The following is a 12,587-nucleotide window of genomic DNA, read 5'->3' as shown; positions in this document are numbered from 1 at the left end:
CCCCCCCCCCCCCGCCCTCCATGCCCTCTCACCCTCACTCCTGATCAGGTGCTTAAAATCTGGCATGGCCATAACTTAATTTTATAATTGGGCAGTTACCTAAAACTTTCTAAACAACCCCCAAAACAACAACAAAAAAGCCTTGTCCTCGGTAAAGTAATTTTGTTTTCAAATATTTGTTCAAAGCCAATTGGTTGCTATAATAACTTGTGGGAGTTTGGGATCACACACCTCAGTTAGACATTTTGGGGAAAATAAGTTTCAGAAAGGAGAGCCAGGCCAGAAATCCTCTGACTCCAGTTCTCCATGCTGAAATGCAAGCAGCAGAGTGGCAGTTTATGAGTGTAGAGGGAACACCAAACATGACTGTCAATCTCACCAGTGGCTTAAAAGAAAAAACCAGTGAACCCAGTCCTCTCCCAGAGGCCAGCTCCTGGACTTTATTTCCTCTGTAATATTTGGCAGTAAAACCGGGGATTGCAGTAGCTGATTATCTGGGAAGGGCATTCTGTGAAATAAAACATTGTAGGTGGAGACAGAAAATATAGTAGGAAGGATGGGGTAACACAAGGAAGTCACAGGGAGCAGTAAGAATTCTAGGGATCCAGTGGATGGTGACTTGGGGCAAATGATGTTGTAAGAGAAAACAGTTAATGGGAGGTCAGCCAAGTTAGAAAATAAAGGGTAGCCCAAGCATTTGAGAGCTGGTAGAAGAAAATATGAACAAATTGAGATGTATGCAACTTGTAGTCAGTAAAACTATGTCCGGTCTACTCTTTAGAAGCATATTTGGTTTTGAATGATTGTCATTTCACTGCAGGGTGATACCTGATTTTATTTGCAGCCATTTGGTATGTTCCAGCTTTGTGCTGAAGATTTGTAATGTTGTGGTAGGTTGTTAAATAAATAAACAAACAACCCACAATCTTGCTAATACTTGTTTCGGAAAACCTCCTCAAATCTTCTGACAGTTATATCCCATAGATGGGTAAGTACTAAAGTGTTATAAATAATACCAATAAGACAGGAAAGAAAAAGCAGAATTCTCCAGTTAATTCTTAATCATTACTGGAACTAAAAAGGTTGCTTCTATGGGGAAAAAACAAAAATGTGTTTTATTTTAAAACATTATGCTTAAAATTCAAATTAGATTTTATTACTTTTGAAGTTTAAAGACATGTCTATATTGAGAATATAAAAGGACACAGTCAGGTTAAAGAACATGCATCCTGTCTTAATTATTACTGTAATCCTGTAATTAATACTTTAATATTATTTTTTAACCTAAAAAATCCAAATCCTATTCTGCTTTTTCAGTATAGGAGCATGAAAGGGGAGGGAGCACTACATCCACTCTGGATCTGCCCCTGGCTGTACCTGCTTATACCAGATACAGGTCATGTCCACAGACTGCAAAATAAGAATAATTCAGCCAGCACTCAACTTTTGAATCAGCTAGCTTCTTTCTTTCTTTTTTTTTTTTTTTTTGGTATCTTGGGACATCCTACTGCATAAGGATTCACCCACATGGATCAGTTTGCAGTAGCAGAGTCTCTGTATATTCATTCATAATAGTTTAAGGAAACTATTACTTAAGTAATTCAGTGGTCATTTGACTGGAGGTAGTGAATATTTTACCATCAAAACACAAATGCACTTCAAAATGTTAAAAAGAATATTGGCATTATTCCCTGTTTGGGAAATTAGCTAGAGAGAATGCAGTCATGAGAGGGTGAGGAGAATAGTGTTACCAATACTTCTGGGTTTAGGGTGGATCTTGCAGAATTTGGTATCTGTCATAGAGCCCGAACTACTCAGGCCATGGGGATGATAAGAATCAGCATTCTATCATTTTAAGGATGTTTTTAGTCCTCATGGTTGCAATAAAAGCTTGCAAATTTGAGCCATTAGGGTGCAAAAAATTAACAGGACACAAAACAGGAGAACCATAAACTTACTTTTACAAACCAACCGTGTAGAAATAATGATTTTGAGAATACCACTCGTGATTTGAAATACTTTTAAGTAGCCGACTTAGGAGGTATGGGGGAAGAAATAGAATGGTTTTTATTATTTTTGTGTGCAATGGAGGTGTAACTATGGAGATGTGTTAAAAGGCTGTATGCTTAGAAGAACTGATAGATAAGATAGACAATCTACAAATGCAGTAATTGGGGAATAAAAGGAGCAACCAAAAGCTGCATGCCTGAGCAGAGCAGCATAGAGCTTGTCATGTTAGTTCTCTGTTGTTAAGCTGTACAGCTGGTACAGTTTGATACAAGGAGTTGTTTCTGGAAGTGGGAAGAGTCTGGATATTATGATAAGAAGAAAAAGGGTAGGAGAGTTTGATAGAGTTGACTACAGGCGTGTTAGACTTCCCAAATCCATGATATGTCAGCATAGAATCCTGTGCAGATATATTTTGTTTTGCTCTGTGTTCTTTTTCTTTTAAACTTTTGTTGCAAAAATAACTTTTTTAGAAGTTTTATTCTTTTTTTAAAACTTTTTATCACCTTATATTACTTGATTCTTTAACTAAATATTCATTAGTACCCAAGATACCAAAAATTGTGATGATGATAAAGAAGAAAGAAACACATAAATGGCTCTATTAAATAAAATTTATGCATAGAAGTAACCTCAAGAGGAAAGAAATTATTTAGCTAACTTAGTTCAGCTAGTTGCATGACACTGTCATCTCCTGCTAATAACTCACAATTATTATTTTTTAACTGCAGATGGACTGTTTGTCCCCTCCTAGAATGGCCCTCTTCTTTTTCTCACTCTGTCACATGTTCCTCTGTTAAAGCTGGTGGACCTCTGCATAACCACAGGCATGTTCATGTAGAGCTCATTGAAGGATCAGGACTAAGCAGTCAGTATAAAATACTATGCCGTTTCCCTCGCTGCCTTTGTCCTATCCAATTTGTCCTAATTCTTATTGTCATGCTGTAATCAACTGTTCAAAAAAAGGAAGCCAATAATCACTCTATCTGAAAATGTTTAAAAAAGAATTTAAGTAAATGGAAAGTGGGTTTTCGCTCACCCACACACTCACCATATGTAAGGTTTTTCAATCTCTTTTCTAAAATGCATGGCACTCTGTCATAGTTAATGGTTCAGGCCTTTTTTAGCAAGAGTAGGAATATTCTGTGCACACTTCTAGGTGTTTTCACTCTGGTTCCTTTCTGAGCTTCTTTGTAACAGTGTAAGCTGGCAGCTCAAAGACCTGGCAACCTATGGGTTGCGAACAGGATTTGGGCTGCAGCAGCTCGGGGAACCAGCAAAATGTGCCAGTTAAAGCAGTAGAGGAGGCATCATCAGGTTCCTACTACCTGCCACTGTTCAGTTCTCTTGCTGTGCTAGAGGAGGTGCCCCCAGGGTCCTAGCATCTGTATTTATCTATTCCCAGCTTCATGTAGTGGCACAAGGTTGCCAACCCCTGGCCTCCTTCATCAGTTAGTAAAATCCAGTAGTTCTCAACATTTTTTAAACATAAGATTTCCCCCCCCATTAGACATAGGCACCCCTCAGATAATGCTAGCTCTTTACTTTTCACTCCTTTCTTGCCTGGGGCTGGTTTTGTTCAGTGTCTTCATTAATGACCTGGAAGATGGCATACAGTGCACCCTCAGCAAATTTGCAGATGACATCAACTGGGGAAAATAGTAGATATGCTGGAGGGTAGTGACCTAGACAATTGGAGGATTGGGCCAAAAGGCATCTCATGAGGTTCAACAATATGCAAAGTCTTGCACATAGGATGGAACAATCCCATGCACCAGTACAGGCTGGGGGCTGAGTGGCTGGGCAGCAGCTCTGCAGAAAAGGACCTGGGGGTTACAGTGGAAAGTAAGCTTAATATGAGCCAGCAGTGTGCCCTTGTTGCCAAGAAGGCTAATGGCATACTGGGCTACATTGATAGGAGTGTTGCCAGTAGGTCAAGGGAAGTAATTATTCTCCTTTATTCAGCACTGATGAGGCCATGTCTGGAGTACTGTGTTCAGTATTGAGCTCCCCCCACTACAAAAAGGATGTGGACAAATTGGGGAGAGTCCAGCAGAGGGCAACAAAAAGGGTGAGGGGGCTAGGGGAAATGAATTATGACGAAAGACCTGGGGAACTGGGTTTTAGTTTAGAGAAGAGGAGACTAAGAGGAGACTTAATAGCAGCCTTCAACTACCCGAAGGGGGTTCTGAAAGAGGATGGAACGAGACTGTTCTTAGTGATGGCAGATGACAGAACAAGGAGCAATGGTCTCAAGTTCCAACAAAGGGAGTTTAGATGAGATATTAGGGAGAATTTTTGCCCTAGGAGGGTAGTAAAACACTGGAACAGGCTACCCAGAGAGGTGGTGGAAGCTCCATCCTTGGGGGTTTTCAAAATCGGGATAGACCGCCTTGGCTAGGATGATACAGTTGGGGCTGGTCCTGCTTTGAGCAGGGGTTGGACTAGAAGACCTCCTCAGGTCCTTTCCAACCCTAACTTTCTATGACTATGGGAAAATAGCAGAGCATCTCTTCTGTTGCCTAGGCATCAGAAAGATCGCAACAGGTCAGAATGTTTTTGACCTTACGGATTCCTATTTGAAATTTCCTGGTTTATCTTGTGAATCGTGTGTAGGTGTTTGCATACCTAGCATTGTATAGCACCTCATCTTACTCTTAAAAGGATATCAAGGCATCCCAGGGTGCCATGGCACTCTGGTTGAGAATCACTGCTATACTCTGAAGTGCTGCCCTGCCCTGCCTTCTGCCCGACTTCAGATTAACGTGGTTAACTACCTCACTTTGTAGTAGCATAAATGTCCTTTGCCCCAGAACGATGTAATCAGAATGAAGCATTGTTACAAAATATAAGCATATCTGAAAATCCTTCATAAAATCTTAATCCCTCTACCTCCAGTGTAAAGTTGTACTTTACCAAGAGAGAATAAAATTGGAGTCAACACTTTAATTATGGAGCCTTCCTGAGGATGTAAAATTAAAGATAAGTTTGTTTAGGTCAACTTTTGCTGTGTAAGGTTGTTTTCTTTCATCTGTAGAGCTGAAGGGGAGGGCCATAACTAAATGTTAACTCTAATCTTTCCTGAAACTTTCATACAGTAAATAACGGATGTTGATTATACTAAAGCTATGCTGCTATTTGTATTGAGAGAAACAAAAGTTTACATTGCTCAGGATTATCTGACTGTCTCACAAGGCAGTTAAGGGCTATTGTTCTTCTTGCTTTTTAGATTCTGGTGGGAGGTGAATGGAAAACATTGCTCTGCCACTATCCTTCACCCAAGCTGATTTCATATCTTTTTAAAAAGAACAAGTGATAATTAGAGCAATGAATTTGTCATGTGATTGCCAACAGAAACCATGATTTTCAGAGGTTTTCTTCCTCGTAACTGGTCACAACTCAAGTTTTGGTCAGGGAAGTCATAACAAGCTGTTTCCTTTAAACTGGAAGAACAGATAAGAGCAGGTATCTCCTAGCTTCTAGGACATACACAAGTTGTGCATAGTTGTGTGCAATGCTAGAACTGTGTTTTTTTTTTTTATGCTGATTATTTAAGTATCTTGGGTATAGTTACCTAATTTGAAGGAGACCTGAACCATAGAAGTGAGTTTGCTTTTGTTCCTAGAGTTTTAATTTAAATCTAGCTGCTGTTACATTGATCCTGTGATCCATATTTTCTAAAGTGACTAGTGATTTTAGGTATTCAACTTGGGACCTTCTAGAATGGCTGAAATTTTTAGAAAGTGGGATACTTACGAAAAATTCAAGTAAGCCATTAGAAATTCAAGCAAGTCATTAGTTTGTAAATAAATTGGTTATAAATAATATCAGTTTAAAAACCAGTGTGCTAGACATCAATAAAGGCTCGTTAACAAATTGACAACCCTTACTTAAACAGTGTGCATTCTGGCTACAACATCACTCCTACCAAAACTCATACTTAAATTCATTTGTATTCGTGATCTTCATAAATAATCCTGAGAAGCTTTAAAATTTCACATTTCCCTATTTATGCTACTTGTTAACTGTTTATATGCAGCATGTTTTAAGTAGTAGTAGACTACCCTATTTACTTTTCTCTTTAAGCAGTTTCTAGATACTTACTGTCTTATGAACTAGCAATATGTGACAAGCCCTGTGGCAGAAACATGTGTTAAAAAGTTTTTTCCCTGACTTTATTTTAATTTAAATGGAATTTCCCCCCACCATCCCTTTTAGTATGAGCATATTTTCTAAAAACTAAACTTCGGACCAAAGTTTACTTGATGTTTAAGGAACGTGTGCTTTGAAATGCTATATGTGAGAAGCAAGATATAACTGGTAACATCTCTCGAACCTATATGACGGGTCAAGTAAAAGGTATTGCTACTCTCATTCACTGGACTGTCATGGCTACAACAGCGTTAACCTGAAACTGTGCAATCGTAGAAATAATTGAAGGTTGCATTTTTAAAAAGCAAAAATGAAACAAAAGCAAAATAGTGATGTAGGACTGATCTTTTTACCTAAATGAAATGAAGACCAGTTTGATCGAAGTTAAATTATCTTGTAAGAACCTCTCTCTTTAGAATTGCAGCTACTGCTTTACTATCACATTAGATAAATTTGTTAGAGATGGTTAGTTGAAATGTAGTCAACTTGTTTCTGGGATTTTTCTCATAGATTGGCCTCTATCTTTAGTCCTGCTTGATATTGTAAGACATCCATTCTCTAGCGAGATTAATCTTTCTAGGGATGGATCCTCCTTAAGGAAGATGATCATTGAGCCAAAACACTGCTAAGGTTGTTTTGCTAATCTCATCCATCAAACTATTGTTCTGTAAACCCATAGTCATATTTCAGTGGTACCTCTTACAAAGTTAAGATTTATGTGGTTGAGGAGAAATGGGGGTGGAGACGTGGCAACCTGCTTTAATGTGGTCCTTTTTTTTTCCCTAGACATGAACAGAACATTTCCAGATAACATACGGTTCCGCAAAACTGCTGATCCCTGTTTACAGCAGACACTGTACAATGTATTAGTAGCATATGGGCACCATAATAAAGCAGTGGGATACTGCCAGGTATGTAACTTGTTTAAAATATGCTCCCTTACATTGGCATATCATTTCTTTTTTCCAAATTTTAAAAAGTAATTTTGTGTGGCAAGGGTGTAGGTGCAGGTTCAAGGTAGATACGTGAACAATTGCAAAGGATACTTTACTGGCTTGTTTTATATTGGTATTTTATGTTAGTTCAGGTGGTAGGTGTGCACTTACATACTAACTGAAATCCAGACTTAAAAAAGTAGCATTCTTTGCTACCTTTTTGTCATGTATTAAGGCATAAATGCTTTTTTAAGAGTATACTTGGCATTTACAAGGGAATTATTGGGTCTCATTTGCCTTTTTTTTGGACAAGATCTTCTTAAGTACAGGCTATAGGATGATACGCAAGATTTTTTTATTATTATTATCTAGGTAACCCACAATTAATGTTTAGGGCTTTATTTTTTTTAATTTTTAACTTATGACATGGAGTAGAAGAAAGAAGTATGTGAAAAAAATACAGGTACTTCTGACTTAACGTTGTCCCAGTTAACATTTCATTATTATGTCTCTGATCTATTAAAAAAAATACTTTGTTTAAAGTTGTGAAATGTTTGATTCCAGAAAAGAGCCATGTGCATGATCAGAGGTCAGGAAAACAGACCTTACGACGATAGGCTGAGAGCCATGGGGCTCTTTAGCTTGGAAAGGTACAGGCTCAGGGGTGATCTGATGGCCACCTACAAGTTTATCAGGGGTGACCACCAGTATCTGGGGGAACATTTGTTCACCAGAGCGCCCCAAGGGATATCGAGGTCGAACAGTCATAAACTACTACAAGACTGTTTCAGGCTGGACATAAGGAAAAATTTCTTTACTGTCCAAGCCCCCAAGGTCTGGAACGGCCTACCATTGGAGGTGGTTCAAGCACCTACATTGAACGCCTTCAAGAGCAAATAGGATGCTTATCTTGCTGGGATCCTATGACCCTAGCTGACTTCCTGCCCTTTGGGCAGGGGGCTGAACTTGATGATCTTCCAAGGTCCCTTCCAGCCCTAATGTCTATGAAATTTATGAAACATGGTTTGGCTGCTGCCTACTAGCAGGCAACTACTGTGATGTAACTGGATTTGCTTAACATCATTTTGCTTGAAGTCACATTTTTCAAGAATGTAACTACGATGCTATGCAAGGAGTAGCTGTAGAAAGAATTATTGGAATCCAATGCCATAACTTTTAGGTGGTGGACTGAAAAGGCTCCACAGTTCTTAGTGGTTCCTGTGAAGGATGCAGAATGTTAAATACCTGGTTCGTAAAAGCTTGAAGGTAACACACAAACAGTAAAACTTGTTTTAGAGGCCATCTTCCATACTATCTTTGTAGGTGAGGGAGGAACCGTGACTCGCACAAGTGTAAAAATCTGTTCCCTGTTCATTTTTTTTTTTTTTTTTTTTTTTTTTTAAATCTCCCCTGCTGCTTCCATATTCTGTATTGCATTATAGTTGTACACACTTACATTTGCTTTGTGATTTGTCAAGAAGGGGGATATTGTAAACTAACCATCCTCAATTATAAGAATATAAGCTATGCTTTTTGAATGACATGCCACTAGAAGAAAACTGATACTGATTTTTTTTTTTTTTTTTAAACCCCTATGTAAGTCACTGTAATCTGATTTACTGTTTGGCCTGTTATGTTTCGGCATACCACTGAGATGGTAATTCAGTACATGGTAATTTGAAATGTAGGTGCTGAAAGTCCTTGTTGTTCTGATAAGTAATACTTTATCCAAAGAGTCCAAAGTGCATGCAGATATGTTTTGTTGACATCATTATAATAATATAATTACATAATATATAGGTATACATTTTATAATGATATGTATAATATATAGGTATACATTTTATACAGTATAGTTATGTGTTGTAGTATTATTATTCTTGTTATAAAGATATCAACAAAACATATCTGAATGCACTTTTGTACCTATGGCAGGGACAGATTGGTTTTATATATATACATTAAAAAAAACAAATCATTGTGGGCACCACACTTCAAGAGGGGTGTGGACAACCTTGAGAGGGTTCAGAGGAGGGCCACTCATATGGTTAGGGGCCTGTAGGCAAAACCCTATGAGGAGAGATTGAGGGCACTGGATCTGTTCAGTCTCCGCAAAAGAAGGCTGAGAGGTGATCTTGTGGCCACCTACAAATTCATCAGGGGGTAGGAGGACAGCAAGGAGAGGAGATGCTTTGTTTACCAGGGCACCCCTTGGAGTAACTAGGGATAGACATGCACCTGGCTGGGGTTGTCTGACCCAGGCACTTGTTCCTGCCCAGGGCAGGGGGTTGGACTTAATGATCTGATAAGGTTCCCTTCCAACCCATACATCAATGAATATATGTATAAATATGAATAAAAATCAAAGGGTCCACTTCTGCAAATGATCTAGGTACTTGTAGCATCAAGCCCCAAGTTAGAGCAAAGCAGACAGACAGATGTATGAAGAAATGCATGCAACTTTGAAACTATTCTGTCTCTGCACAAAAATACCATTCTGTTTCTCCTGATCAATTCTGGTATGATGGAGGTTTTACTCATTAAACTCTATCTATGTGTTTGAACATAGAATTGTGTACATGTATAATCTGAAGAATGAAACAAATAGGTTAAGAAGGGGAACAAAAAATTCCTTTTCGCCCCTTTCCTGTCGCCAAAAAAGAGAATGCTGTTCATTGTAGGTGTATAAATAAGGCATAACCAGAGGCTGTAGCCTGCTCTGAAATACTCATCTGAAATAAGTGTATACTTTGGAAAAATCCTCTATTGTGCTAATGAAGTACTGCATCAAGATAAATGGCCATAGGAAAAATGCATGCAATTTTTGGTGTAAATTTAGTGTTTTGTAGTGTTTACTAAAAATAGGCCCTTTTAAAGAAAAGCTTTCATAATGCGTGTGTGTTTGTGTTGTGTGTGTGTTTGTGATGTTTACTAGACCATTAAGCTTGCCGGCCCAAGAGTTAGTCTGACCCTGCATTGCCTTCAGTACTGTCATTGTGAAGAATGCTTGCGCTGGTGCGTACACCAAGTGGGATTCTTGGTTCCATTAATATTTTCTGTTGAGTAGTCTTTTGTGCCTGCCACATCAAGTGCCAAATACTCTCCTGTCACCATGGATGCAATTATCAAGCTAACGGGCCTCAGGGAACAGAATAGCTGTCTTCACAAGCAGAAGGGCAAGCGCAAGACAGATCCAGGCAATTTCAGCAGCTTCTAAAAGTTTATCATCAAAGCCTGTTGAAATCAAGAAACTGGATTCCAACTCAGGAACTTTTGTTTTCCAAAATCCTCAGAGTATTTTAGTTTTGGCAGTGCTCTTCTTGCTTGTACTGTAACTGGCACTGCTTAGAGTGCAAAGCAAGGCAATGTTCTGCCTGTTACCATAGACAACAGTGGAGGAGGGGTGAGTTCAGGGGGAAAGAGGGCAGAAAAAAGACAAAAGAAAAGGATGAAACTTGAGAGTATTCCAAAGACCAGAGTCAAACACAGGTGACCTGACACCAGCCTTCACAGCCCACAAATACTGAAAGACATTTTTATGCTTGCTTTTTTAATATTGTAATCATGTACATCAGAGATGGCCCCTGTGCACCTTCCTTCAGATATGCTATTTTAGATTCCATCTTGTTTATTTTGAGAAAAATAGGCTTTAAAAAAATCCCGTGACTTTGGAAACCAATAGGGCACAGCATGGTCTGTGTGAGTGAGTGTTTGAGGTCACTTAATAGTCTCTAAGAAAAGGGTTTGGTTAGTTTGGTTGGTTTGGTTTTTTTAACTAAAAAATAATCTATAAGGTGTTTTAATTTCTCCATGTTTATTTATAATTTACTTCTGTGTAGTTTGGTGCATAATTTAATGTTTAATTTTCGTTCTGTAAGTGTAGCAGCCTAATCAGTCCATAGAATTTTAGTCAGTAGATTTACTCTGTACTACCCATATTGTGAATTGTAATAATCTAGCCTGTTGTAGCTTTCAAGGAATGTGCTGACAACATTTTTTTTCTCTACTTTTGTTATTTTTGCTTGCTAAGTACTTTGACATTCACGTATGATATCATGAAATGAGACTAAAAACTGGAAGTAGGTGGAGAAGTCATAGAAGCTTCTTTTTATTTCAGGGCATGAATTTCATAGCTGGATACTTGATTCTTATTACAAAGAATGAAGAGGAGTCCTTCTGGTTGTTAGATGCTCTCATTGGACAAATATTACCTGGTATGCAAAAGGTTCTTATTTTGTTTTCTGAACGGTAGCGTTTGGTGTGTTTATTTCCCCCTTAGCCTTCATCTTCAGTTTTAGAAATTTGTGGTGATCGTATTATGCTGGTCGACTACTTTCTAATGGCCTAATTCTGCTTAGATTTCAATTGGGGAGGTACAGGATATAAGTCAGGATAGAATTTGTCCCTTTTAATTAAATTAAGACTCCCCTCTTCAGGCAGGAAAGCAGCATGAAATCGAATCATAGAATCATAGAAGTAGGGTCGGAAGGGACCTTGTAGATCTTCAAGTCCAACTCCCTGCCTGGGCGGGAGAAAAAAACTGGACTCAAATGAGTCCAGCCAGGTAGGCATCAAGCCTCTTTTTAAAGATCCCCAGGGTAGGAGCCAGCACCACTTCCCTTGGAAGTTGGTTCCAGCTCCTAGCTGCCCTGACTATGAAGTAGTTCTTGTGGATGTCCAATCTATACCTACTCTCCAATAATTTGTGTCCATTGTTCCTTGTCGTTGTTTCCTTGAAATCTGGTTAGATGGTATAAAACTGTTGATTTGCTGTGTGGTTCTTGCTTTTCACTTATCCCTATCCTGGCATATTGCTCCAATACATCAGTGTTGTATTGGAGGTCAGGGCTGAAGAGAATATCTGGGACTTTGCAGTTTCCCCTTGGCCTGTGGGAAAACAGTGCAATGAAGAAATGAAGTGATTAGTCTCAATGTGAAGGAAGAGCATGAATTTTGTTGCTACATGAGCATTGTGTGATAGCAAGTACATAACATACTAGCTTTTGATGGACTGAAGAGTGGCAGCATTTGTTCAGAAAGGACTACAATAAGTGTTGTATTTGGATAAAGATGGTTAAGTTGGTATATTTCTGGCTTCTTTCACACTGTGACAGAAAAATAGTTTTGGGATTTCATTCTTATGTGGCTAAAAAAACAAAAAGCCCGTGCTCCTGCTGGAAGAAGCAGTTTTTCCCATGATATTTCTGTTTAAACTTTTGAGTGGGTTAGTTTTTATCTGGGATACTGTGGGGAGGCTGAGAGAGATTCATAGGTCTCTGAGATTCAGAAGACTGGCTCAGTCTTCGATGAAATTTCTTTTCATTGGGACCCTGTAAAGCCTCTTTCTCATATCTTCCAGGATCCTCCAAAACCTTGCAAATATCTAAATAAGAAAAGGCACTCATTTAATTTTCCTAGTCATTATTTACATTGATTATTCTGTATCTAATGCTAGTAGCAGCACTGATTCTATTTAAAAAAAAAAAAAAAAAA

General features: G+C 38.6%; 1 protein-coding gene across 2 annotated transcripts in view; it reads left to right on the top strand.

The window, feature by feature from the left end:
• GRTP1 (growth hormone regulated TBC protein 1) overlaps positions 1 to 12,587 on the top strand; it is a 96,388-nt gene that overhangs the window by 35,803 nt on the left and 47,998 nt on the right. For both annotated transcript variants that reach the window (XM_019525193.1, XM_019525194.1), the window contains 2 exons: positions 6,946 to 7,070; positions 11,212 to 11,308. In XM_019525193.1, the coding sequence (XP_019380738.1) occupies positions 6,946 to 7,070; positions 11,212 to 11,308 (222 nt within the window). The remainder of the gene's footprint in view (positions 1 to 6,945; positions 7,071 to 11,211; positions 11,309 to 12,587) is intronic.

Source organism: Gavialis gangeticus, unplaced genomic scaffold (assembly GCF_001723915.1).
Source record: "Gavialis gangeticus isolate Ggan-Ray unplaced genomic scaffold, GavGan_comp1, whole genome shotgun sequence".
In the NCBI taxonomy this organism is placed as follows: Eukaryota; Metazoa; Chordata; order Crocodylia; family Gavialidae; genus Gavialis; species Gavialis gangeticus.
Note: the sequence above shows the minus strand (reverse complement) of the source record. Positions and strands in the feature narration are given on the sequence as shown.